The 25,246-nt window shown below is 63.9% G+C and overlaps 2 protein-coding genes across 3 annotated transcripts; one reads left to right on the forward strand and one right to left on the reverse strand.

The window, feature by feature from the left end:
• Positions 1-62: 62 nt before the first annotated feature.
• Positions 63-7,223, reverse strand: SGSH (N-sulfoglucosamine sulfohydrolase). Its single transcript, XM_075904130.2, has 8 exons — positions 7,064-7,223; positions 6,548-6,708; positions 5,491-5,596; positions 3,107-3,257; positions 2,413-2,569; positions 2,086-2,167; positions 1,745-1,948; positions 63-944 (listed from the first exon to the last, which is right to left on the reverse strand). Exons 1-8 carry the CDS (start codon positions 7,140-7,142, stop codon positions 385-387), a joined length of 1,500 nt encoding a protein of 499 aa, XP_075760245.2. The 5' UTR covers positions 7,143-7,223; the 3' UTR covers positions 63-384.
• On the forward strand, positions 7,150-23,158 carry SLC26A11 (solute carrier family 26 member 11). 2 transcript variants are annotated; one of them, XM_075904126.2, is made up of 18 exons: positions 7,150-7,263; positions 7,699-7,735; positions 8,629-8,948; positions 9,510-9,702; positions 9,845-9,930; positions 12,325-12,404; positions 13,578-13,720; positions 14,208-14,383; positions 14,653-14,725; positions 15,798-15,848; positions 16,011-16,071; positions 16,512-16,567; positions 17,207-17,347; positions 19,042-19,169; positions 20,036-20,135; positions 21,196-21,329; positions 21,770-21,842; positions 22,943-23,158. In XM_075904126.2, the coding sequence occupies exons 3-18, from the start codon at positions 8,751-8,753 to the stop codon at positions 23,014-23,016; spliced, it is 1,767 nt and encodes a 588-aa protein (XP_075760241.2). In that variant the 5' UTR covers positions 7,150-7,263; positions 7,699-7,735; positions 8,629-8,750; the 3' UTR covers positions 23,017-23,158. The 2 variants fall into 2 exon arrangements, with proteins under 2 accessions (XP_075760241.2, XP_075760242.2); XM_075904127.2 differs by having other exon boundaries at positions 7,236-7,291.
• The last annotated feature ends 2,088 nt before the right edge of the window (positions 23,159-25,246 follow it).

Below are 25,246 nucleotides of genomic sequence, written 5' to 3' on the forward strand. Positions count from 1 at the left end.
CCGCCAAGAAAGGGGTTTCAGCGGCAGAGGGCCGCAGCCGCTAAACCTGAGCACGTCCAGGCTGTTCTCCCGGCAACTTTATTGGGCTCCTGCAGGGGGCAGCACCTGGCTGGCGGGAGCCGGGTGCGATTCCGCCCCCTGGAGGAGGAAACGGTCCCGCTGGAGCTCCAGGGCAGATGCTGTTTTGACCTTGTGGGACTGGTGCCAGGGCCTAGCCCAGCTCCGGCTGCTGCTCCACCCCGTGCTCCCTGGAAAGCGGCTCGCGGTGCAGCCGGGAGCCCAGGGCCGCTGTGATAGGAACTTGGTGTCTCATTTGGCAGAGGTGCCCGCTGGTAGCTAGAGCCAGACTCGGAGGGGAGGCCTGGCACTGGGCGACGGGGCGACTCACAGCTCATTGTACAGCGGCTGGCACTGGGGGTTCAGTTTCTCCTCCAAGACGCCGTCTGGGGCGCACACCCACGGGTCCTGCGTGTCCCACTGCCACTTCTGCAGCTGAGCTCGGAGCAGCGTCAGGACGGCCGCGTACCGGGCGTCGGCGGCCAGGTTCTGGCTCTCGGCGGGGTCGCGGCTCCGGTCGAACAGCTCCCAGCGGTCCCTGTAGTAGTACTGGTGCAGGCTCTTGTTCCAGTGGGTGGGCTGCCCGGCACGGGTCCGCGCCAGCAGGTCCTGGAAGGTGGGCGAGACGTAGAAGTCCTGGTCGATGGGGAAGGGCATCCGGAAGTTGAGGTTGTGGATGAGGCGGAAGTGCTGGTGCTGGACGGCCCGCATGGGGTAGTACATGGTGACCTCGTGGTGGCTCTGGCTGCCGAAGGCCGTGACCCAGGGCTGCTCGGAGCTCAGGGCTGGCAGGAGCGATTTCCCGGTGAGCCGCACGGGGGTGGGGCCGAAGATGCTGTAGCTGGGGTAGGGGATGCGGAACCAGTCCAGGACCGTGGGCGTGAGATCTGGGGGGAGGAAAGGGGGTGACGGCTGCCCCGGCGTGCACAGCAGAGACTCAGGCCGAGAGGTGGGGAACCCGGCTGGGGCGGGGGGGATGAGAGGCTGCCCCTGAGCACTGTGGAAGTGCCGGGTGCTCCCAGGGTAGGCAGGGAGAGCCCGGCCCCGGCCCATGCTGCTGGAGGGCAGGGCTCCCAGGCCCCTTGGCTCTTTTCACGCTCGGCCTCAGGCCTTCGCTCGGCTTCCCTGGGGCAAGGGGCAGCCTCCTGTTTCCGGCCCCACAGCCCTCCCCTCTCTCGGCCCCGCCCACCTTGCTGGAGCCCTGGCCCTTGTTCTCTTGGCTTGAGCCCTCCGGAGGGGGGGCCGGCCCCCTGCATCTCTGGGGCTCTCGCTTTCCCCTCCCCCTGCTTGTGTCCTGTCTGGCTCGGGGTAAGGCACTTTCAGACGGGGGCGGGGGAACAATCCCTCTTCCCATGCCTGCTCCACCCCCTCCCCTGAGCTGTGTGGGGGATTACCCAGGGGTCCCAGCCGCTTGGCTCTCCGCCGCAGAGAGGGCTGCTGGGGTGCTCCATTTGCCACGGCTCCTGCCACCACGGTGAGCGCGGGAAGCCCCAGGCCCCCCAGGTAACCTCCTGGGCCTTGCAGGCTAAGCTCCGTGTGTGTGTGGGGGGGACTGACCCTCTCATAGCATGGCTGGAGCAGCCGCTGCAGGGCCTGGTGTCAGAGCACAGGGTGCAAGTGGGGGGTGTGGTCTGGTACTGCTCCGTATAGCCCCCTGCCCAGGCCCCAGCGACGCGCCCCCGCTTACCCAGGAGGCTGGCGTAGGCCTGGCTGACCTGCCCCCAGCGCTGGGGGTGTTCGGGGGAGGAGAGCAGCATGGGCTCAGCTGTGCCCGACCAGTACAGGTTGGTCCTGCCGCCGGGGAAGGGGATGCCGTTGTCCGAGGTGTAAATCACCAGCGTGGTGTTGAGGAAGCCGGCCCGGCCCAGCTCCGCCAGGACCAGCCCGATCCCTGCGTGCAGGCAGAAGAGCAGAGCTGGGGGCGGGAGAACCGTCCCCCGGCCGGAGGGCTGCCCCCCTGGAGTTTCTCAGCTCTCCCAGCAAGGCCCGTCCCCCTAATCTCACTGCCCGAGCGCGGCTGGGACTTGCCTTGGTCCATGCGCCCGATGGTCGTGTACTGGGCGGCCAGGTCCGCGCGGGCGGCTGGAGTGTCCGGGACGAAGTACGGCAGCTGGGGGGAGGGAGGAAAAGCAGCAGCTGCTAACGGGGGGCAGGAGGTGGCAGAGCTGAACTGAGGCCAGAGCCCCTCCCAGGGCCAAGGTTCCCCCTCCTCGCCCCGCTCATCCTCCACTAACTCCTCGTTGGGGGAAGGGCCAGGATCACCCCACGTCACCCCAGCTCCGCCTGCAGGGGCCGCCTTCCCCACTCGGCTGCCCGGTCCCGGCCCGGGGTGGGCTCCCAACAGCCCCACCCTACCTCCACGGCCTCGGGGCTGTACAGCTGGGGCGTCCAGTCGGGGATCCAGCCCATGCCGCTCTCGCCGTTGCCGAACTTCTCGCAGAAGGCCCCGTACTGCGGCTGGGAGTGGCCGCAGCGATGGGGATCGTGGAAGGCGACGTACAGGAAGAAGGGCCTGGAAGTCCCAAGAAGGGAGCTGCTGAGAGCACGGGCGGAGTAGGACAGGGCTGCTCCTCTCATGGGCCCCGATCCTAACCCGAGCCTTGGGCCGCCGCCGGGCTCCAGCCACAGCCTGGGGCCAGCTGCACTGAGACCAGCCAGCTCGTTGCACTTGTGATGAACTGGAAGGCAAGACTTCGGAGGGGCAAAGCTGGTTCCAGTAGCGCCCCGAGGAAAGCCGGTAACCTGATGGAGGGCGCCGATCACCGTGTCTGCCCATGACCCAGGCACAGGGGCAATGGTCCCTCTAAGATTTTCCATCCACATGCAGAATAAATTTTGTTCTGTGCACCGAGACACATGCAGATGTGCACCACAAGTAGAAATATATGCTACTGGCTGTGGGTGCTCTGCTAAGCAGCCGGGCAGCTACCCAAGCGCTCCGTTTACAGGGGACAAGGCCCAGGGGCACCCTGTGCATCAGGACGAGGGGACAGGAGGCAAGGACACTCCGGCCAGAGAGAATCGTGCCACGGGGCGTGCAGGGCCTCACCTCTCATCCTGGCTCTGCAGGAATTTCCGGACGAGCAGCTTGATCCGGGTGATGTTCCTGCCCACCTGCAGCACAGAGCTGTTCTCCTCCGTGTACGCGAAATCGAAGGGATACACCGTCTCCGGCCCGACATGCTTCTTCCCAATGATCCCTGCAGGAGAAACGGAGCCTGGCACGTCAGGAGCAAACCTGAGAGCGGCAGGTAGAGCAGAGGAGGCTGCTGCAGGGCAGGGCAGGGCTGAGAATGGCCGTGCTTGGGCAGCAGGAAAACACGGGCAGGCATAGCCCAGCGTGCCTTATCCACACCACTGGCTTCTCTAGATAGAGAAGTGAAAGCGACCGGGTCAGGCAGAAATGCAGAGTCAACGCCCCAGCTGCAGGGCCGGGGGGAAGGAGCAGGGCGGATAAAAAACGGAAGATTTTTTAAAATGAATTTTAATGAAACGGGATTTTCCTACTTCAGAAGACTTTCAAATCTGCACTTGAAAGGGAATCCTCTGAACTGGCATTCATGCTAAAATTCGACACTCTCTGCAGGGGGCTGAACAAAGACCCCAACTACCTTACCCATTACAAAGATAGCTTCCCCAGTTATCACCTCTAATACCATCAGCTCACAGACATCTCCCCTTCCCCACCTCTAATATCAGTAACTCACAGGCATTCACCTTCCTTTCCCCCTCCCCCTGCATCTCCCCTCTGTTCTGCAATGTGATTTGTCCTTTTCATATTTGTTCATTTTTTAAATTGTATCCTTTGGTATTTATGGTTGTGACAATTTTCTTCCACTATTTGATCTGAGGAAGTGGGTCTGGCCCACGAAAGCTCATCACCTAATAAACCATCTTGTTAGTCTTTAAAGTGCTACATAGTCCTGTCTTTTGTTTCAGCTACACCAGACTAACACAGCTACATCTCTATCACTATTCGGGATTTTTAACGTTGCAATGAAATGCAGGATGGAGTTGAAAACCAGACACCCCTTCTCAAGGCCCATGTGTGCAGTCTATTATGCCAATTTAAAGGAGGTGCCATAAGGAGTATTATTTATGTGGGGACAGGGCTAGCTCAGTGGTTTGAGCATTAGCCTGTGAATCCTAGGGCTGTGAGCTCAATCCTTGAGAGGGCCATTTAGGGATCTGGGGCAAATCTCTCAGGGATGGTACTTGAGCCTACTATGAGGGCAGGGGACTGGACTCGATGACCTCTCAAGGTCCCCTCCAGCTCTATGAGATGGTATAGCTCCGTAGTAGTAGTAGTAGTAGTAAGGAAGGCGCACTTTCTGCTTGGCAAAATGAAGCACCAAATGCAGCAGAAAGGCTCCATGTTGAACTGCATATTGAACTGCATATGGACATGGCTGGCAAGCAATGAGAACCAACCTTCCCTTAGGGAAATCTTTGGTGGGCGTTTTGCAGCCTGGAGGGGGTTCAGTGGCATGGGTGTGAGAAGGACTATACTACAAGAGGGTTACGTTCTGAACACCTGGTCGTAACTCGATTTGGTCGTAAGTCGGAAATACCCTTAAACGCGCTGCCTGCGCTGTTCGAAAAACTTGATGTACATGGTTCTCAACTGGAAAATAATATAATGGGGTTAACGGGAGGTTGGTCATAAGTACGGGTGTTTGTAAGTCGGGGAGCGTGTTTGTAAGTCGGGGAGCGGCGGTAATAGGTTGAGGAGTTGGTAACATGGAGTCAGCAGGCCTGTAACATAAAATACAGCAACAGGCCTGGAATCTAGTGAGCAAGACTTTGGTTCAGTAACACAGGAGGCAAGAAAGAGGCTCTAGTGATAACTGTGTAAGTTAGGTTGAGAGTTAGACCTAGGAGCGGGCTGAAGGAGAGTAAGTTGTTTGTACGTGTCTGTAAAAGGGCACCGCAAATGCTGAGTGCCGACCGACCTTTGGGGTGCGGGGGGTGCACTAGGCACTTGAAACAGCAGATGTCGTTGCTGAGACTTGCAGAACGTACAGTGGCTTAATGCTGGCTAACCACAGTTAATATCTGTGTTAATATCTGTCATTTGGCAATAGGCCTGCTACGTGCTGGTACGTTGTCAACGCTTGCAGAATGCACAGGGGCTTGGCGTTGATACTTTCTGCTCACAACTGTTATTGCAGACCATTTGGCAATAAACCTGCCCGATTGATTTCACCCTTGCCTGAATCTGTCGTTTCCAGGGGCTCTCAGAGATCCACTGTGTTGACCCAAGTGCACGGGGACTAACATTTTAGATAAAGGGACACACACATGCACGCAGCCGAAAGTTTATCATCACTGATGGAGCAGAGGACCTGTCAGTAACGAACCGGGACAACACCGAAAACCCTGACTCACAGCACCCTCCCGCTCCCCTCTCTTCCCAGCACCCCGGCTGTTTACCTGTCCGGATCCGGGCCTGGCTGAGCAGCAGGGGAAGGCTCCGCACCTTGTCGAAGGAGTTGAAATGGTGCACGTCTTGGTGCAGCCCATACATCCCATTTTGGTGCTGAAAAAGAGAGAGCAACAGGGAGAGGAACTGGCCAGGAGTGGGGCTGGTCCCGGCCGCACTCACCCACGAGGCCGGCAGAGCCAAACCACATCAGATTCCAGGTGCCTGGGCAGAGCACGGGCTACCACGAGGCCGTGTCTGCACCGGGAAGGGTTGGCAATGAAAGCTGCCGATGGGCAAAAGTTGCCAAAAGCGAAAACCAGTCAAACCCGGTTTTCTGCCTCCCATGGCCCCATCTGTCAACAGGTGCTAGCAAAGCATTGTGGGTGAGTATCCCCCAGGGCAGTGTGGGGGGGAAGGCAGAGTTGATCCCTGTGCTTCTTGGGATTCCCTCGTAGCTTTGGGAGCTCCCTGTGCTGGGAATGTCCAAGCAGCGCAGCCGCCTCTCCAGCCCTTCCCCTGCAGCAGCAGCCTGTCTGTCAGACACTTCCCACAAACAGGAGGGACTGCCTGCCCGCAGGGCAGCAGAGCTCACACAACACTGAGCTCAGCCCTCAGAGCAGGCATGGTGGGATACAGGCGGAAGCCAGTTCTCAGGATAAAACAAACAGCAGAGTCCACGCTGGCTCTTTGTCGACAATAAAGGGAGGGGCTAAGACAAAAGTCTTCCGCAGGCCTGGAAGTGTTTTGTCACCAGAATGGGTGTTTTCCTGACAGAGGTCGCTCTGCAGTGTGAATACTCTCCCTGTTTTGCCACCAAAAGGCAGGTTTTGGTGACTAAACATGCCAGTGTAGACAAGCCCGAGCCCCAGACACTGGGCAATGGTCTCTCGCGGCAAAGCAGGGGATGCGCCGGAGAAGAGAGGATTGAGAATGGTCCTTGATGGGCCCTAGGGGAGGGGCAGGACTAGCTGAGGACAGTACGTGGCCTCTCCTTGGCGCCAGGCTGGGCCCCGAGGCAGCCGGACCCCTCCCCGCGCACCCCAACCTGGCTCTGGGGAGCCCTACCTGGGGGAGGCCGGTCAGGAGGCTGGCCCGGCTGGGGGAGCAGCTGCTGACGGAGGTGAAGGCGTTGCGGAAGGCGAGGCCGCGCCGGGCCAGGGCGTCCAGGTGGGGCGTGTGGATGGCCGAGTTGTTGTACACGCCGCTTTCGAAGCCGCCGTCGTCCGCTGGGCGCAGGGAGAAGCAGGCCGGGCTGTGAGCTCAGGGGCCAGGTGGGGCCCCCCTCCCCGCTGCGGGGGGCTCTGACCCCCAGGGAGTCTGCAAGGGGCGGGGGGGCTGGTCCAGGGGAGCGGGGATTAGCCTGCTCCGGTGCCAGGGGAGCCTGTCCTGCCGGGGGCCCTGCAGGGCTGGGCGCTCCCCACTGCGCCCCGCGGCTCCTGGGCCGGGCTCCGGGACGCACCTCCCCGAGCCGCTGCCGCTCCCGCGGGGCTGAGCCACGGCCCGGGCTCGGTGGCAGGGGAGGCCGGGCGGGGGGCTGGTCCTTGCTCCCAGGCCCCCGGGGCCCGATCCGGCCGCACTCACCCACGAGGAGCAGCACGTTGCGCGCCCGGCCCAGCGGCAGAGCGAGCAGCAGCGCCCAGCGCAGCCAGCGGAGCCCCATGGCGACCGGCAGCCCCGGCCGCGCCCCTCCCCGCCCGCCCCGAGCCCGCCCCGTCCGCGGCTCCGCCTCGGCCGGTCACATGAGCCGGGCCGGGGCTCCGGGCGCCCGGCGGCTGGCGCGGGTGAGTGGGGCCCGGGCGCGCTGCGGCGGTGAGTCCCGGAGCGCCCCGGCTGGAAGGGGCTCCCATGCCCGGCTGCGGCTCGGCTCTTCCCCCCGAGCCGGAGTGAGGGGCCAAGGACACTGGCTCAGCCCAATGCTCCCTCTGGCCCAGGCTCCCGTCTCCCCCACTGGCCCCCGAGGGAGTGGACAGAGCAATCCTCCCCTTTGCCAGCTGTGCCCCGTGGCCCAGTCCCGGGGGGGACACCCCGGGCCTGGGGTTGCATCGGGAAAGTCTTGGCTCATAGCTACTGAGGGACCTGTCTTCTGTGCAGGGATCTGATTCCTTTTTGAGCCCCGTTCGACTTCCCGGCATCCTCTGGCGAGGAGTTCCCCAGGTTGGCTGTGTGTAGCCGGCGCAGACTTCCTTTTGTTTGTTCTAAACCTGCTTCTTTTTCAGTTCATCAGGTGACCTGGCTCGTGTGTTACGTGAAGGGGTAAATAACACTTCCCTCGTCCCTTTCTCCCCCGCCTAGATCTCTCTGCCCCGCCGCCCGTGGCCGATTGCTCGTTTGCGGTGCTCCCCTCTGTGAGATTCCCGTGTGCCATGAGATTAGCCAGGGGTCTTCCTCGCCTGGGCCCTGAGCAGGGGCAGGTGTGGCGCCAGCTGGGGGCTGGTCTCCCTCCCGTCTCTGCCCTGGCTTTGTAAAGTAACCAGAGCAAACTAGCCCCTGCTAGGTGGCTTCCTGCCCAGAGCATGGGGGGGGGAGTCTCCCCCCATGTAAAACTCTCCATTCCCTTCGGCTTGCCAGAGAGCGGGTGAGGCGAGCAGGACTCGGCCCAGACCGGCCCCCTCCTGCCCTGGAGTGAGCCCCTGGGACGCTCTTCCAGGCGAGGGAGCCAGAGGCGGTTCTAGGGTGCAAACAACCCCCCCCCCTGCAAGTTCTCTGCACTAGCCCCCAGGGGGTCTCTGCAGGCGAATGGAGGGGAGGGGAGGGGAGGCGGCGGCCCTGAGAGGGGACAGGAAGCAGAGGAGTCCCTCGGTTGGTGCTTTAAATCGGGGGGGCCGCCAGCCCCCAGAAAAATCAGCCGGGGGCCGCACACGAGTGAGAAGCCAAAAGCCAAACCCCCGCTGAGGTGGCCCCTCCTGAGAGGGAGAAGGACGCTCCCCACGTTCCCTGGGGGCCCAGCCGCATAGACTTTGTGTGCTCCAGCCTCGCGGTGGGGCGGGGGGTGGGCTCCCCAAAGCTGGGGGGAGCCCCAAGCCTCAGGAGCCAGATCCAAGCAAGCCGGGGGGCCTGAGGTTCCCCACCCCCGCTTTAAATGGACGGGCCGCGCCCCGTATCCCTCCTCGGCCTAGGCTGAGCCTCTGACCCGCCTTCCCATGCAGGTACGTCGGGCTGCTGAGGAGACGGACCGCTCCCCGTCGCCATGGCCCCCGAGGTCTCCACAGGGGACCCCGCTGAGCCTGGAGCGTGTTGCCCCCGGGCCTGAGTCCCCAAGGAAGCGGCTATGGCAGAGTGGGACCGAGAGGCCCCCGAGCGGTGCTGCTCCTACCTCGCGCTCCAGCGGAGGCTGCCCGTCCTCAGGTGGCTGCCCCGGTATTCGCTGCTGTGGCTGCAGCTCGATCTCCTCGCCGGCGTGACCGTGGGGCTGACTGTGGTGCCACAAGCGCTGGCCTACGCCGAGGTGGCCGGCCTGCCGGTTCAGGTGGGCGGCTCCTCTCCGGCCCGGGAGGCTCGCGCCAGGGCGGTGGGGGCAGCTGTCGCCTCTTCCTCTGCAGAGTCCTCTCGGGGCGACCCACGAGTATTGCGTCCCCTGCTCTTTCCACACAAGGATGCCAGGGCCTTGGTGCTGAGAGATGGGCAGTCCACAGCACGGCTCAATGCAGGCTCCTTGCTAGGGCTGTGAACAGGCAACTGGTCACCCCGGGGAGCAGCCCCCCAACAGTGGACTGCCATGGGCATAGGGCTCTTGGGAGCCAACAGCCAGCCCCAGCCCCAAGCCCCCCCCCAGGCTTGGGGGGCTGGAGCTGTGAGATCCCACTAGTCGGTGAACTACTTAAAAATTAGATTAACCTAACATTGAATGGGTTAGCCGGGATTTTCCATCCCTGCTCCTAACCTGGCATCTAACCAAGCTTAGAGCTTCCCACGGGCCCCTTCCTGGCCAGGACCTTCGCCGGCCCCTCGCGGCCGTTCCTTCGGGAAGCCGGCTCCTAGAGCGCTCGGGCGGTCCCCGGGCTGCTGACGGCTGTCTGTTCCTGCGCAGTACGGGCTCTATTCCTCCTTCGTGGGCTGCTTTGTCTACTGCCTTCTGGGGACCTCGAAAGACGTGACGCTGGGTCCAACGGCCATTATGTCGCTGCTGGTCTCTTCCTACGCGTTCCATGACCCCGCCTACGCCGTCCTGCTGACCTTCCTGTCCGGCTGTATCCAGCTCGCCATGGGCCTCCTGCACCTCGGTGAGCTGCCGGGGCCGTGCTAGGCCTCGTTTTCGGACGAGGCTTCTCGTTCTAGCGACGCCCCCCCCCCGCCCCCCCAGAATGTCCCTGCCTTGTCTGCGCTAGGACAGCAGCTTCCTTACCCACCTTCCGTCCCTTTCAGGTTTCCTGCTGGACTTCATTTCCTGCCCTGTTATTAAAGGGTTTACCTTGGCGGCTTCCGTCACCATCAGCTTCAGCCAGGTCAAGGTAGGAACTTCTCCTGCGGCCTCGTCCTTTTTTCTAATGTACCTTGCCCACTGGCCTTAATGCAGCCTTGCAAAATGGCCATGAACGTTGACCAGCTGTCCAGGCGACGTGCTCAGCTCGGTGCGGTGTTGATCACGGGAAGGCTACTTCACCGGCTGCTCAAACAAGCAAGCAAAGAGTTGCGCCCGGGCAGTGCACTAGAAAGATTTTGCAAGGCGGGTGCGATGGGTAGAGCCCAGCAAATCCGCGGATCTCGGGGACCCACCTCTGCGGGGGTGGAAGCAGATATCTGCAGCTCCTGTTTGCTCCTGGATGCGGATGTAGACACCAGTGTTGTATCTTGAACCCTGCAAATCCCTGGGAGTCTGCTTTACGCCCAAGAGGATCCACCTCCGCAGAGGCGGGTGCAGATCTCTGCAGCTCATTTTTACAGATGTGGATACAGATTTTGTCTCTGGAACCCTGCAGACCAGCGGATATCTGCTTTATATCCGCGGTTACCCGTCCCCACTGATGTCAGCGTGGATATCTGCTTTATATCCGCAGTTACCCGTCCCCACTGATGTCAGCGTGGATATCTGCTTTATATCTGCGGTTACCCGTCCCCGCTGGTGTCAGCGTGGATATCTGCTTTATATCCGCAGTTACCCGTCCCCACTGATGTCAGCGTGGATATCTGCTTTATATCCGCAGTTACCCGTCCCCACTGATGTCAGCGTGGATATCTGCTTTATATCCGCAGTTACCCGTCCCCACTGATGTCAGCGTGGATATCTGCTTTATATCCGCAGTTACCCGTCCCCACTGATGTCAGCGTGGATATCTGCTTTATATCCACGGTTACCCGTCCCCGCTGATGTCAGCGTGGATATCTGCTTTATATCCGCGGTTACCCGTCCCCGCTGATGTCAGCGTGGATATCTGCTTTACATCCGCGGTTACCCGTCCCCGCTGATGTCAGCGTGGATATCTGCTTTATATCCGCGGTTACCCGTCCCCGCTGATGTCAGCGTGGATATCTGCTTTACATCCGCGGTTACCCGTCCCCGCTGATGTCAGCGTGGATATCTGCTTTATATCCGCGGTTACCCGTCCCTGCTGATGTCAGCGTGGATATCTGCTTTATATCCGCGGTTACCCGTCCCCGCTGATGTCAGCGTGGATATCTGCTTTACATCCGCGGTTACCCGTCCCCGCTGATGTCAGCGTGGATATCTGCTTTATATCCGCGGTTACCCGTCCCCGCTGATGTCAGCATGGATATCTGCTTTATATCCGCGGTTACCCGTCCCCGCTGATGTCAGCGTGGATATCTGCTTTATATCCGCGGTTACCCGTCCCCGCTGATGTCAGCGTGGATATCTGCTTTATATCCGCGGTTACCCGTCCCCGCTGATGTCAGTGTGGATATCTGCAGCTTATTCTTGCAGATACAAATTTTGTGTCCACCCAGGGCTCTGGCAATGGGGTGAGAACCTTGCCCTGCCATGGTGTCTCCTAGTGGGTCCCTCACCCCTCCCAGCGCTCAGAGCGTTCTCAGTGGAGGGGCAGGTGGAGGTGTTGTTCTGCAGGTAAACAGGGGAGATACATCCACTCCCATTGGCTGGGTTTCCAGAGGGACTTGGTAATTAGGGACTCAGCCAAATCAAGCTGCATGCTTCCCTCGTACGTGCGCCCGCTGGGGTGGGGGGTGAGGACGCTGCGGGACAATCCGTACCTCTGACTGCTGTGTGATTTTACTCTGGGGGGCTGGGATTGGCTGGGAGGTTTGACTGGTCGGCGGCTTGGCCAATCCTCTCCGTTCCATGGGGTGGTTTTATTGCCCCATTTCCTTTGTGGTTGACCATACTCAGACAGGGATGTGGGTCAGCGTACGCTTCGCAAAGGAAAACGTCGGCTAATCTCACGGTTTCATCAAGTGCTCTGCCTGGGAGGGACCGCGAAGAGCCGTCAGCCGCAGTCCCTGTCAGCCTCTGGGGACGTGTGAGACTTCGGGGGGGGGACACAGCGGGACAGTCGGGGTCAAAGCAACCAGCCCGGCTCGGTTCTGGTTGGGCCAGGCTGTCTGATTGGGTGGGAAGCAGGACTCGGTCACCGTGGGCTGGGGCCATGATGGATGAAAGCTCCCAGGCAACGTTCCCACAAATCTTTTCTGTCCATGTGTGGAATAATTTTGTTATGTGCGACACGGTAACCACCAGTAGGTACAGAAACCAAGCCGTGGGCGCTCTGGGGTGGCACTGGACGCTCCCAAGCACCCAGCTTACAGGGGACACTGCCAGGCTGTCGGTCCAGTGCCGTGCGGCTTGGGCCCGTCGCGGGGGGCACCTGTCGGGTGCATTGGGAGTGGGGGTCTCTGCTGGACTTTCACGGGGCCTTCGTGTGTTTGCACAGAACATCCTGGGGCTGCACAACGTTCCGCGACAGTTTTTCCTGCAGGTGTATCACACCTTCCAAAGGCTCGGGGAGACCAGGTCAGCAGACAACCCGGTGCCCTTCCCGGCCCGTTGCTTCGCCAGCACCCTGTCGTGGCTGGGCCGGACGGGGCAGGGGGTCACAGGGCTGGGAAAGGCGCTTTTAGTGACACCGGGTGTGAGCAGGCTCCGCCCAGCGCCCCGTGCCAACACAGAGCGCTGCCCCCGCCCGCCGTCGGGCCTGGGGACGGACGGGGTCAGCCCGACCGTTCGTGGCTTCCCAAGTTGCCCGAAAGGGAGGACGGGGCGGCGAACGGAGCTGTGGAGTGTCCCCTCCCCCCCGTCCCGCCGGGTCCGTCAGCAAGCTGCTGAAGTTCCCCGTGTGGTGACTTACCTGGCTCTCGCGTCGCCCCGGCCCCGGCACGGCCTGAGCCTCGCACGGCCCCCGCTCTGCGGCTCGCCTGGCCCTGCCGCTGCTAGCTGCCCCGCGGGGAGGAACTTACTGGGCGTGACGGGCGGGGCCCCCGCGCCCCGGCCTCTTGCCGTGTTCACTCGCTCTCTGGGTCAGCCCTCCAGCCTAGTCACAGTCGCCCTCCCCTTCCAGGGTCTCCCCCTACCCACTGCACCTCTCCCTCCCTGCCTGGCCGGGGGGCCCAGGCCAAGCGCCCCTCTGCCCTCGCCCCAGCAGCTTAGGTCTGCTCTCACTGCCCCATCCCTAGGAAGCTTCTTACCCCTCCCCCGCCGGATCAGGGAGCAGGGCTGTTGGCCTCAGCCCCCCCCCCGGCCGTGGCCAGTGCCCAGGCTTCATAGCCGCCCGGCCTGTTTCTGCCCCATGAGCCTCCTTGGTCCTAGCTCCCCTCCGATGGCTACTGGGCCTCTCTTGCTCCTGTTACCCTTCCAGGGCTCGTGGGGGGAATGCCCCTCGCACGGGGTTCGCCCTGGGCCCCCACAGCCCTGTCTACCCTCCATGCGCCTTGGGCGCTGCGGCCGGCGTGTGGGCCCTGGGCAGCCGCGGCGGGGAGGGGAGGGGAGGGGAGGGGAGGGAATGGTCCCCCCAGCCAGCACCGGGCTCCGGCTCCCCCGATTCCCCTCCCCCGATTCTGCCCTGGTCCCTGAGATCGGCTCCGATTGCGGCGGAGACGCGTCTGCTCGCCCAGGCTGGCCCCCCCCCCCCCCCCCCCCCCGCCAGAAAGCCTTTGCGGCAGCACACGCCCGCATCCCGTCTGTTTGCAGGGCCGGGGATGCTGTCCTGGGGCTGGTCTGCCTGGCCACGCTGGTGGGGCTCCGGGCGATGCAGGGCCACGTCCCCCGGAGCCATGGGGTGGAGCCGGCGTCCGTCAGGATCAGCCGCCGTATCGTCTGGACCGTAACTACAGGTTTGCGGTCGGGGCCCTGCCGGGCTCCGGGTAGCGCCAGCTTGCTCTGGAGCTCACCCAGGGCCGGAGCGTGGGGAGGGGAAAGGCCGGAGAGCCAGCCGGGGCGGCGGGACGAGGGCTCTGGCCCCGCTGGCTCTGCGCCTTGGGATGGGCCGTGGGGCCTTTCACCGCTAGGCCCGGGCTGGCAGGACCCACAAGTCGTTCCGGTAGGACGGCTGCTCGGGGGCCTGTGCCCTGGAGGCCAGCGGTCCAGAAAGGGCTGCAGCGGCCGGACACTGGGCCTCTCCGGGGCAGGGCTAAGGCCTGCTGCTGGGAGCTGGCTCCGGGCTGCCCCGGCTCTTGTGGACCCCAGGTATCCACCTCCTGGGCTGGAAAGCCTCCCCCCCCCCCCCCCGTGCGTGTCTGTCCCCGGTGCCCATCCCCCTGCGTCCGTGCGCCACGGGGCTCGGCGTGACCTCTCCCCGCCGTGCTTTCCTCTCCGGTGCAGCTCGCAATGCGCTCGTGGTCCTGTTTGCTGGCCTGGTGGCCTACGCCTTCCAGGTGATGGGTTCCCAGCCCTTCACGCTCACCGGGGAGACGCCACAGGGGCTGCCTCCCTTCCGGCTGCCGCCTTTCTCCACGGCCGAAGGCAACAGCACCGTGCCCTTCCGCGAGATGGTGCAGGTGAGTGATCAGAGGGGATCTGTCCCGGGCCTCCCCAGGGCGGAGCCAGCTCCAGAGAGGTGGGGGTACAAGGGAACTAGGGGCTCTCCCCTTTGCCCCGTCCCTCCAGCTGGGGAGCCGGTCGGGCTGGGTGCATGGAGCCGGGCGTCCGTCTTACCCTCGCGGCGTCCTGGGCGACTCCACCTTGTGACGGGGGTGGGGGCGCAGCGCAGAGGGCGCCTCTCCTGTGGCTGCTGCGCCGTTCACGTGGGCCTCTGCCTCCCCCCCAGGACCTGGGAGCCGGGCTGGCTGTGGTGCCGCTGATGGGCCTGCTAGAGACCATCGCGATTGCCAAGGCCTTCGGTAGGGTGTCGGGTCCCCTGGGCCGCGTTTCGGGCTGCCGGGGCCTTCGCTCCTCCCGTGGGGAGGGTCGGGCGTTCGCCACCACCGGCAGGGACGGACCCTGGGACGGGACGTTCCACGTGTGGCAGGGAAGGGCCGGGGGGCAGGACGGAAGGGCTTGGGCGTGGGGGTCCGTGGATGGGGAGGGGCACGTGGCCCATCCGCCCCCCGGGGCGTTTCCTCCTGTCGTGTATCGTCCGGGGGGGGGGGAGCTGCTGGTCCCAGCCTGGGGGCGGGAGGTTCTCCGGGCTGTCTGGGCTTCGCACCCCAAGGCAGGGGCTCTGTGTCGGCAGGGCCGGTTGCTGCGCGTCCGGTCGGGTGGGAGCTGCAGGGCAAAGGGGGTGAATTGAGCCACTTCCTGGGGTTTCCGTGGGGCTTGTGACTCGGGTCATTCCCCTGTGGTCACCGACGCCCGGAGCTTGCCCACGCGTGGCCTGGACTGTCCCGGGGAGAACCCCTCCAGTGTGACCGCCCTTCTCGGGGGGAGCCCCTCCGCCTCCTGGGACCGCACCTCTCAGAGCCCCTGGCAGGCCGGTCCCTCGCCGAGTCCCCTCGCTGGGGCCTGCCCTCCCGAGGCGCAGTGCAGACTCTCCGCCCAGGGTTTGCTGAGCACTGAACCCGGCACAGGGCCTGTCGGCCTGGCCCCTCAGCCCAGCACGGCTGAGTCTCCCCTGCAGCCAGGGGGGCTCTGCCTGCTCCCCCGGCCCCCTCCCTCCAGCCTCCAATATCCCCCCCAGCAGCTCTTCCCCGGCCTTCGTCTTCTGTCTGGTAACCAGTCGCCTGGACCCGTCTCCTCCCTCCTGGGCCGCTCGCTGGGGTCCCGTCTCCACAGCCCACTGTGCCCCCGGGCTGGGTCTCCAGGTCTGTGCTGGTCCCTGGAACAACCCGCTCCCCTCGTTGCACCAGTAACACCCTGGGACCCTGAGTGCCCCCGCCCCCCACTGGCTGACTGGCCCCTCCGTGTGGCTCCGGGTGTGTGGGTGGCTCGGGGGTGGGGACGTGCCCCACAGTCACCTCCTGCTCCTCCTTCCAGCCTCGCAGAACGGCTACCGGATCGACTCCAACCAGGAGCTGCTGGCGATGGGTAAGAGCTCAGCGCGGGGGGGGCCCTCTCCAGCCTGGGGACTGGATCTGGGACAGGCAGGGCCTTGGTCGTAGCTGCCCCGCACTGAGCTGGAGCTGAGGGGACAGAGCCCACTCGCCCCTCCTGACTGCACCCTCCCTTCTCTGCCCCCCCCCCCCCCAGGCCTCACCAACCTCCTGGGCTCCTTCGTCTCCTCCTATCCCGTCACCGGCAGCTTCGGGCGGTGAGTCGCGCCCAGGCTGGGCACCCGGGATCCTTGCTAGGGGCTGGGGGAGCCCGTCGGGGGCTGGGTTTGGATCCCAGCCGGTAGAGGGGGCCCTGCTCTCTCTGCCCCAGGGCCGTGGCTGGAGTAGCCCCCCGGCTTCGCACTCGCTCAGCCCCCGTGGTGCCTGGACCCTCCGGGAATAGGCCTCCCCCGGTGACTGCATGCGCAGGGGAGGGGCCAGTCACGGATGGGCAGCAGATCAGCACAGGGCCGGTCCCCAGCCCCCCTTGTGGCTTCGAGTCCATCCAGAGCTTCCCCATTGCACTGGGGAGACGGACTAACCCCCCCCCCCACTGGGCTCTGCACTGAGGGCAGCGGGGAGGGAGCTGGCCTTGGTGCCTTTTGCCTGGAGACGCCCTGCCTGCGGCCTGTGACGCTGCCCTCGCATTGTGTTCCAGGACGGCGGTGAACGCCCAGACAGGCGTGTGCACCCCAGCAGGGGGGCTGGTAACAGGTAGGTGCCGCGCTCCCCCCCGGGGCTAACGGGCACCTGGGGCTCGGCTGGTGTTTCTCCTGCCAGTCAAAGGGCCAGCGCTTTACATCCCTGCGTGTGTGTGTGTGAGAGAGAGAGAGAGAGAGAGAGAAGGGATGTGTGTGTGTGTGTGTGTGAGAGAGAGAGAGAGAGAAAGAGAGGGTGTGAGTGTGTGTGTGAGAGAGAGAGAGGGAGGGAGGATGAGGGTGTGTATATGAGGGTGTGTGTGTGGGGGGGGTGAGGGAGTGTGAGAGAGGGTGAGTGTGTGTATATGAGGGTGTGTGGGTGGGAGGGCATGTATATGAGGGTGTATGTGGGGGGCGTGTATATGAGGGGGGCGTGTGGGGGGGGGCGTGTATATGAGGGTGTGGGGGGGCGTGTATATGAGGGGGGCGTGTGTGGGGGGGCGTGTTTATGAGGGTGTGTGTGGGGGGGCGTGTTTATGAGGGTGTGTGGAAGGGGGCGTGTACATGAGGGTGTGTGTGGGGGGCATGTATATGAGGGGGGCGTGTGTGGGGGGGTGTGTATATGAGGGCGTGGGGGGAGGCGACAGGGCATCAGGCTGACGACTCAGCCCGGCCGTGGCCCCGTGGTTTCACCCTTTGCCCCGTGTCTCCCCAGGGGCGCTGGTCCTGCTCTCTCTGGCCTATCTGACCTCGCTCTTCTACTACATTCCCAAAGCCGCGCTGGCCGCCGTGATCATTTGTGCCGCGGCGCCCGTCTTCGACGCCAGGATCTTCGGCGCGCTGTGGCGGGTTAAACGTAGGGGCGCCAGCAGCCGGCCCCCCCCGGCCCTCCCACCTGCTTCTCCCCCCAGCCGGGCGCCAGGGGCCGGGTTTCAGTCCAGGGGGCAAGTCCCAAGGGGCGCAGCACCACCTGCTGGCCAGGATTGGTGCGACTGGACAGGGCTGGGTTTGGTAGAACCGCCACCCCTAAGATCTCCGGGCGGTGCTGTCTGCCCTGGGGCGAGAGAGACGCTTCCGAGCTACACGGAGCTGCTCTTCTCCGGCCAGGCTTCCTCTGCCGCACCGCGCCAGCCACGCAGGGCCCTGACAGCGCCGACCGGCTGTGCGCTGCAGCTGAATGCAGGGCTGTCCCCGAACGCTCTGGGCCCTGGGGTGCAGAAAGGCAGAGGTCTGGGTGTGCTCCCACCTCCAGTGTCCCGGCGCGGGGATTCCGGCTGGGTGCGCGTCCAGCTCCGGCATCTTGGTGCGGGGATTCCAGCCAGGTGCGCGTTCAGCTCCGGCGTCCCGGCGTGGGGATTCCGGCTGGGTGCGCGTTCAGCTCCGGCATCTTGGCGCGGGGATTCCAGCCAGGTGCGCGTTCAGCTCCGGCGTCCCGGCGTGGGGATTCCGGATGGGTGTGCGTCCAGCTCCGGCGTCCCGGCGCGGAGATTCCAGCTGGGTGCGCGCCCAGCTCCGGCGTCCCAGCACAGAGATTCCAGCCGGGTGTGCGCCCAGCTCCGGCGTCCTGGCGCGGGGATTCCAGCCGGGTGCGTGTCCAGCTCCGGCGTCCTGGCGCGGGGATTCCAGCCGGGTGCGTGTCCAGCTCCGGCGTCCCGGTGCGGGGATTCCGGCTGGGTGCGCGTCCAGCTCCGGCATCCTGGTGCAGGGATTCCAGCTGGGTGCGTGTCCAGCTCTGGCGTCCCGGTGCGGGGATTCCGGCTGGGTGCGCGTCCAGCTCCGGCGTCCTGGCGCGGGGATTCCGGCTGGGTGCGCGCCCAGCTCCGGCGTCCTGGCGCGGGGATTCCGGCTGGGTGCGCGCCCAGCTCCGGCGTCCTGGCACGGGGATTCCGGCTGGGTGCACGCCCGGCTCCGGCGTCCTGGCGCGGGGATTCCGGCCGGGCGCGTGTCCAGCTCCGGCGTCCTGGCGCGGGGATTCCGGCCGGGCGCGTGTCCAGCTCCGGCGTCCTGGCGCGGGGATTCCGGCTGGGTGCGCGCCCGGCTCCGGCGTCCTGGCGCGGGGATTCCAGCCGGGTGCGCGCCCGGCTCCTGCGTCCTGGCACGGGGATTCCAGCCGGAAGCATGCCCGGCTCCGGCGTCCTGGCGCGGGGATTCCAGCCGGGTGCGTGACCAGCTCCGGCGTCCTGGCGCGGAGATTCCGGCCGGGTGCACGTCCAGCTCGAGCCCAGATGTGACTTATCCCCACATTCTGCCCTGCTTGAGACGTAGCCTTTGAGCATCCCCCTCCCCCAGCTTTGGGAGCCCTCGTGTTGCGCTAGCCCTGGGGGTCCTAGGATGCTGTTGGGTCTGAGCCCTCTCCCGCCACCTGCCACTTGCTACCTGGGATGGGCTGGGCACTGAGGGCTCTCCGCTCCCCCCCCAGCTGGGGACAGGCTTCTCCTCCCTCCACTCCCCTTCCCCCGGCTGCGGGGGGGCTCCCGGGCCTTCGGGGCGTGGCTGCAGAGTGGGAGGGGAAAGGGCGGGACGAGGCAGTGATTGGCGTCTCGCTCTCAGGGCTGGACCTGGTCCCGCTGGGTGTGACCTTCCTGCTCTGCTTCTGGGAGATGCAGTACGGCATCGTGGCCGGCATCCTGGTCTCCGGCATCCTCCTGCTCTACACCATTGCCAGGCCCCGGATCACGGTGCGGCTCGGACACCCTGGGTGGGGTCCGGAATGCGGGAGCGCGTCACTACTGCCATAGGCGACTGCTTGGAGGGGTAGCTGGGAGCCTTGTGTTGCCTCCTCTTCTGCACGTGCCCCATCCCTTCTGAACACCCCCAGGCCTTCCGTCTGCCCCAGATACGGCACAGAGACCTGTCCCATTAGGGGCATGGAACAGCTGCCAGAAGGGGAGAGATTAAGCAGACGGGGACTTCTCAGCTTGGAAAAGAGATGACTTAGAGGGGATATGCTAGAGGTCAATAAAATCATGGCCAGCGTGGAGAAAGCGACTAGGGAAAAGTGATTTACTTTTTCCCATAACATAAGCACTAGGGGGCATCAAATGAAATTAGTAAGTAGCTGGTTTAAAACAACCAAAAGGGAATAGCTCTTCACACAACGCACAGACAACCTGTGGAACTCCTCGCCAGAGGATGTTGTGAAGGCCAGAACTTTAATAGGGTTCCAAAAAGAGCTAGGTAACTTCATGGAGGGCCCCTGGCCTCTGTTTGTCAGAAGCTGGGAATGGGAGATTAGGGGTGGATCACCAGTTCTGTTCACTCCCTTCTGGGGCACCTGGTGTTGGGCACTGAGAGCAGACGGGACACTGGGCTAGATGGATCTTGGTCTGACCCATTGTGGCCACTCCGATGTTCCAGGGGGCGCAAGGAAACGGTTAACCCAGCATGAATGGTGTTTGATCCCCTCCGTTTCCAGTGCCTGGCCGGGGCTGGGGGGGTTGTGGGGAGAGACGGGCGTAGGCTCCAGCCCCTGGCTCAGGGCAGAGTCCTGGAGCACGTTCCATGACCTGGCACTGCCACCTCTCGCCCTTCCCCTCTCCTGCAGGTTTCGGACCAGGGGGTGCTCCTCATGCAGCCTGCGAGCGGCCTGCACTTCCCCGCGGTGGAGTCGCTCCGAGACGCCATGCACAGATGGGCTCTGGCAGGTACGGGGCAGGCTGTCCCGTCAGCCCAGCTGGTTCAGTGCCGCTCGTGGGCAGAGCTGGCCTCCTTCCTGTAGTCTGTGAACATACACGGGGCCAGAACAGCCGCTCCCAGCTGGGATAACGGCAGCGCAGCAAGGGACTCGGGGGGGCCTCCCAGACCCTGCCCCCACCCTCCAGTGCCATGGGCAGCGGGTAGAGTAGGTGAGGGAAGGCTGCCAGGAAGGATGGGGGTGGGCGGGGCTTTGCTTCAGGGGCGGGGCCTCAGGCGGTCGGGACAGGGGAGGGGCTTGCCTTCCCCAGCTGGGCCTTCACCTGCCACCCACGCCCAGAGCGCTCCTGCACCCTCCTAGATCCTGCACTCGCACCCCCAGAGCCCTTCATTATGGCGAACCCCCCTGGTCTGGAAAATTCCACAGTCCGGCACGGCCTGTTTCCCGAGGTTGCTGGATTAAAGAGGTTCAAGTCGCAGCCCCAGATTCAGATCGGCTGCTCAGGCGAGTGCCACGAAGCTGATTCTGACACCACCTATGACCCTGAGACGCCCCTAGAGACCTCAGGAGAGCACTAGTTGGGATTCACCCTGCGTGTGGGGCCTCCGGCGCGCTGGCAGCGTGAAGGGCTGGCCGGGTGGGCCAGACCGGCTGAGATCTGGCTAAACAGGGCTCCAAGCTGCCAGCCCCACAAAGCTGGGCTCCTGCCCAGGGCCGCATTACGACTTTCGTGGGCCCGAGGCACTTTTGCCGTCGTGGGCCCCTTCCTCCATAAAAAATTAAAAATGATTTTTTCTATAACTTTAAAGACGTCAACATTTTATTTTTTCTGTTTTAGGCAAAATGTCCTAGGCTTTCGTGGGCCCTAAAAGTTTCATTTTTTTTCTTCTGATTTTATAAGAAATTAAAACATTTTTGTGGGCCCCTCACGGTATCGTGGGCCCTAGGCACTGAGCCTACTGAGCCTAATGGATACGTCGGCCCTGCCCCTGCCTGGTGCCCTGCCCGGGGCCGGGGAACGTCCCGCTGGGCACGCCAGCGCAGTGACCGCATGGCCCTCTCGCCCTCAGTGTCTCCGCCGCGCGGCGTCATCCTGGACGGCTCTCACCTCAGCAGCGTGGATTACACCGTGGCGGTGGGGCTGGCGGACCTGCTGCAGGAGTTCCAGAGGAAGGGCGTCCCCCTGACCTTCGCTGGCTTGCAGGTGTGTCTGGGGAGGAGGAGGGCGCTGGCGGAGCAGGGACGGGGGCCCTTGTCCTGCTGTTTCCGAAGCCGAGGCCGCCGCCGTGTTCTCGGCGTGAGCGCCAAGAGCTTGCGCCTGACGTGTCCCTGGTGCAGCTGCGGTCGGTGGCCATCGGCTCAGGCGCAAAGCAAAGCGCGGCCCCGCCGGCTCAGGGCACGTGGAGCAAGGCACCTGGGGACCTGCCGACCCCATGGGACCCACTCGAGAGGGGGGAGGCTGCAGAATCGGGGGTGAACTCGTGGCTCTAGGGGTGGGGAGGGGCTGCAGCTGTCTCCTACCTGGGGACTGAGCTCTTGCGGCTCACGCAGCCCAGCCTCCCTTCCTGGGCCCCTTTGCCGTCTCTGGGGGCGAGGGACGCTGGCATGTCACCCCCACGCTCATCCGGTCCCCTCTCCTCTCAGGGCCCCGTTCTCCGAGTCTTGCTGGCTGCAGACCTGGCGGGATTCCACCATTTCCCCAGCCTGGAGGAGGCCAGTAAGTGAGGCCTGGGCCCTGCTCTGTCGGCCTGGCGGGGAACAGCTGATCCACCCGGGCGGGGGAGCCAGCAACCTGCAGTAATGGCCCGAGAAAGCCCCCAGTGCCTGGGCGAGTTGGGTTGAATCCTCCCTAGTGGTTATCAGAGGCAGCGCTGGTGGGGCGAGATCAGCAATAATATTGGGGGGGGGCACTCCAAGATTTTGGTAAGTGGTCAAGGGCCACATTTCTATGGAGGTTGGGTGCAGAAGGGAGCTCAGGGTGGGGGACTCAGGGCAGGAGAGGATGTGGGATCTGGGGGGTGTTTTGCTGAAGGGGGTTGTGATCTGGGGCGGGGGATGGGGTGCAGCCGGGGGTGCCAATTTGGGGGTGCAGGACAGGATTCTGGCCTGGGGCAGGAGTGTGGGAGGGGGTGCAGGGTCTGGGTGGGAGTTGTGACCTGGGGCAGGGGGTGCAGAGGGTCTGGGTGGTGCCCTGGGGCAGGGAGTTGGGTGCCGGCAGCAATGGGGTGCCAGAGGCAGGCTGTGGCCGGGAGCCGCTTACCCAGGTGGTTCCCAGCCAGCAGCCCAGCAGGATCCTCAGGCAGGTTCCCTGCCTGCTGTAGCCCCAAGCCGCTCACAGCAGCCGGCTGCTGGGACCTTGTGCCTCTCTGCTCCGAGCGCCCCCGAGTGGGGCGGGGTGTGGAGATTTCACTTGCTGCCCCCACCCTGGCACAAGGATCGCAGCTCCCAATGGCCAGAAATCACAAAGTCCTCCCTGCAGGGACGTGCAGCGCCCCGAGGCACATGGCCCAGCAGCGGGCCACTGTGAGCAGGTGGGGCCTGCCTGAGGGTCCCAGCAGGCCACGGCTGGATCCAAGGGCTTGGCGGGTCGGATTCGGCCCACGGGCCATATTTTGCCTGCTCCTGGGTTAGCTCTGGAGACCCCTGGAAGTGTCTGGCTGGGTGGGCTGCCCTAAGAGAGACTCCTGCTTCTTCAGAGCTGGATTTCAGCCTCCGGCGCCCTGGCCTTGTGTCTGTCAAGGCAGCCCCACAGAGCCCCGGCCTTGGCTTTGTGTCCCCTCTCCTGCCCCAACTCATGCCCCCCGGCCCCTCTTGCAGAGCAGGCCCACGGAGCAGAGCTGCTTCCCAAGGCCAGCGAGAACCCGCCGCCAGCCTCAGGGCTCATCCAGTGAGGATCGGCACCCTGCGATCTGCACCCTCCCAGGTGCCCGGGGGTCTCCCTGCCTGCCACCGGGGCCTCCTGGAAGTTCTGAGCATCGGAGGACAGTTGGGGCCAGGACGGAGAGTGGAGGATCCAGCCAGCCCCCCTGAGGTCCATGCACCGGGGTAGGAGTATTACGGAGCGGGGCCAGATCCAGACCCGGCGTGAGCGGGACCCCGCTGCGGCTCAGCACCTGACGAGTCGGCTGAGCTCTCCGGCCGGAGCTGATCTCCAGCCTCGGTGAGGCTCTCGCACTTTACAGACAACCTGGACGGTGGTCGTTCAGAAAGGGGACTGGGGGGGGATGGTCTGCAGCGGGGTCGAGGCAACAGCCACGTGGGGGAGCTGGGCGGTGGGGGCTGCTGCATTTAGCTGGCTTGGGCTGTAGCCGGCAAGTTGAGTTTGCGCCCCCTGAAGCTGTTCTGCTTGGGGGGGGGACCTCACACAGGTGAGCCGAGTCCGACTGGATTGGCAGGGGCCTGCTCTGTGCCGCTGGGATGGGCAGTTCCCGCCGGCGCCCAGGGAGGACAGTGGCCTCGGTCCCATTGCTAGCACAATGGCCCAGCTCTGGACTTCCCCAGGCCAGAACGAGCCGAGCCCGAGGAACCCAGGGGAGCGGCCAGGCCCGGAGTCGACGCTGAAGCGTTTGCGCAGCCTGGTGTGAGCGCTGCTCATTGGGGCCGCTCGCGGGGGGGGGGGGGGGCAGCTTTCGGGAGCGCTGTGGACTCAGGTCTGAGGGAGCAGGGGAGCAGGGGAGGGCTTTGGTTTTGCAGAGCCCAATTTGCTTCTTCCTGCCCGGGTCCTGACTGGGTGGAGCTGAACCAGAGGCAGAGCCATTGTGCAATGAAAACCATTACAGCCTCGGTCCCTCCGCTGAACTCCCCCTCCACATGCCCCTCGCCTCCCCCTTTCAGAAGAAAAGTCTTTGGCCAGGGATAAGGGTAGTGCTCTGCCCCGGTACCCACCCAGCTTGAACCTCTCTGGTCCGGCAACACCCGTGGTCCGGCGTGATTGGAGTTGGCCAGATGCCCACTTTGCGTGGGTGTGGCCAAGTTTCCCGCCGTCCCAGACGGCTTGTTTGCAGCCACCAGGCCTGGCTCTCAGGGTTCTGGGCTGTCGTTTAGCTCTAATTGACCCCTCGATGTCTGCTCAGAGCCTGGCCAGCAGTGCAAGTGTTGGCCTTGCGGCTAGACAACATCGCCCTCCGATGGCCAATTCCCTCCCCAGATCCCGAGGGTGCCGGGCTAGCAGGTTCAGCCTGTGCCAGGTGTGGTTGTCCCGCCAGGGCAGACCTGTTCCTGTGCCAGCCTCAGGTGCCCTGAACGTCTCTGGCTCGGCCTCCCACATGTGCCTGGCGAGGAGGCAACTGGGCTGTTTTGCTGCTGTGCAGTTCAGTGTTTGTTACGTACTGACCCTTCTCTGGACACTCTCCTGATTCCCCCTCCCTGGCGCCTGGGGAGGGGTCATTTTCCAGGCCGATGGGCGATGCCGCCGTGCAAAGCAGCAGGTGCATTTGCTGTGCCATGGACCAGGTGTGCACAGCAACAGCAGGTGCTCAGCAGAGGGGAATGGGGCCCTCTGCTTACAGAGGATGGAACCTTTCTGAGCCAGCATCTGAGCTGCTCTTCCTCTCGGGAGGGAGCATTTGCAAGGGGACCCTCTGTCCCAAGAACAATAAAACTCTAGTCACCAAGGACCCAGTCTGGGCTTCCCTTCATTGGAGACGCGGTTTCTCTCTTAGATTTGCAGGGATGACTAAACTCCCAGGCACGGCCTGTGACTGACGGCCCCTGTACTGGCAAGAGAGGGCGGATACTCAGTGAGGAGGGTTTACCCGGTGTTGTTCGGGCCCTTAACTCAAATACGTTTTGTTTCTCTTCATTTAAGTCATTGCTCTGGGGTGTGGCTGGGGAGGAAGGGTTTTCAGTGCACAGGCTGCCTCGGGGAGTGAGGACAACCACAGATCCCTCTCACCGCAGCAGCTTGGGACCACGTGCCGCAAATTCTCGCCTGTCTGTGGCTTCTGCAGCTGCAATCGGCACAGCAAGGGGAGGGGCACGTGTCCCTCGACTGACACACACACACACACACAAATCTTTCTATCCCTGCCCCAATGGGGTTATTGCTGTCCCAGTCCCCATCTCTGGCTCCTTACTGCCCCCTGTGGTCATTACAGAGTATAACTGTCCCTGCTACCAGAC

This window comes from Pelodiscus sinensis, chromosome 20 (assembly GCF_052426305.1).
Source record: "Pelodiscus sinensis isolate ZL-2025 chromosome 20, ASM5242630v1, whole genome shotgun sequence".
NCBI lineage: Eukaryota > Metazoa > Chordata > Testudines > Trionychidae > Pelodiscus > Pelodiscus sinensis.

What these genes read in the sequence shown, in the direction of transcription:
- SGSH (XM_075904130.2), bottom strand. Translation starts at nt 7,142, where the DNA reads ATGGGGCTCCGCTGGCTGCGCTGGGCGCTGCTGCTCGCTCTGCCGCTG. An exon ending in TCCTGACCGGCCTCCCCCAG is followed by an intron (nt 5,597 to 6,547) that starts GTAGGGCTCCCC and finishes TCTCTTTTTCAG; the next exon opens with CACCAAAATGGGATGTATGG. An exon ending in ACAGCCCCGAGGCCGTGGAG is followed by an intron (nt 2,168 to 2,412) that starts GTAGGGTGGGGC and finishes CCCTCCCCCCAG; the next exon opens with CTGCCGTACTTCGTCCCGGA.
- SLC26A11 (XM_075904126.2), top strand. Translation starts at nt 8,751, where the DNA reads ATGGCAGAGTGGGACCGAGAGGCCCCCGAGCGGTGCTGCTCCTACCTC. An exon ending in TCAGCTTCAGCCAGGTCAAG is followed by an intron (nt 9,931 to 12,324) that starts GTAGGAACTTCT and finishes GTGTTTGCACAG; the next exon opens with AACATCCTGGGGCTGCACAA. An exon ending in CCAGGAGCTGCTGGCGATGG is followed by an intron (nt 15,849 to 16,010) that starts GTAAGAGCTCAG and finishes CCCCCCCCCCAG; the next exon opens with GCCTCACCAACCTCCTGGGC.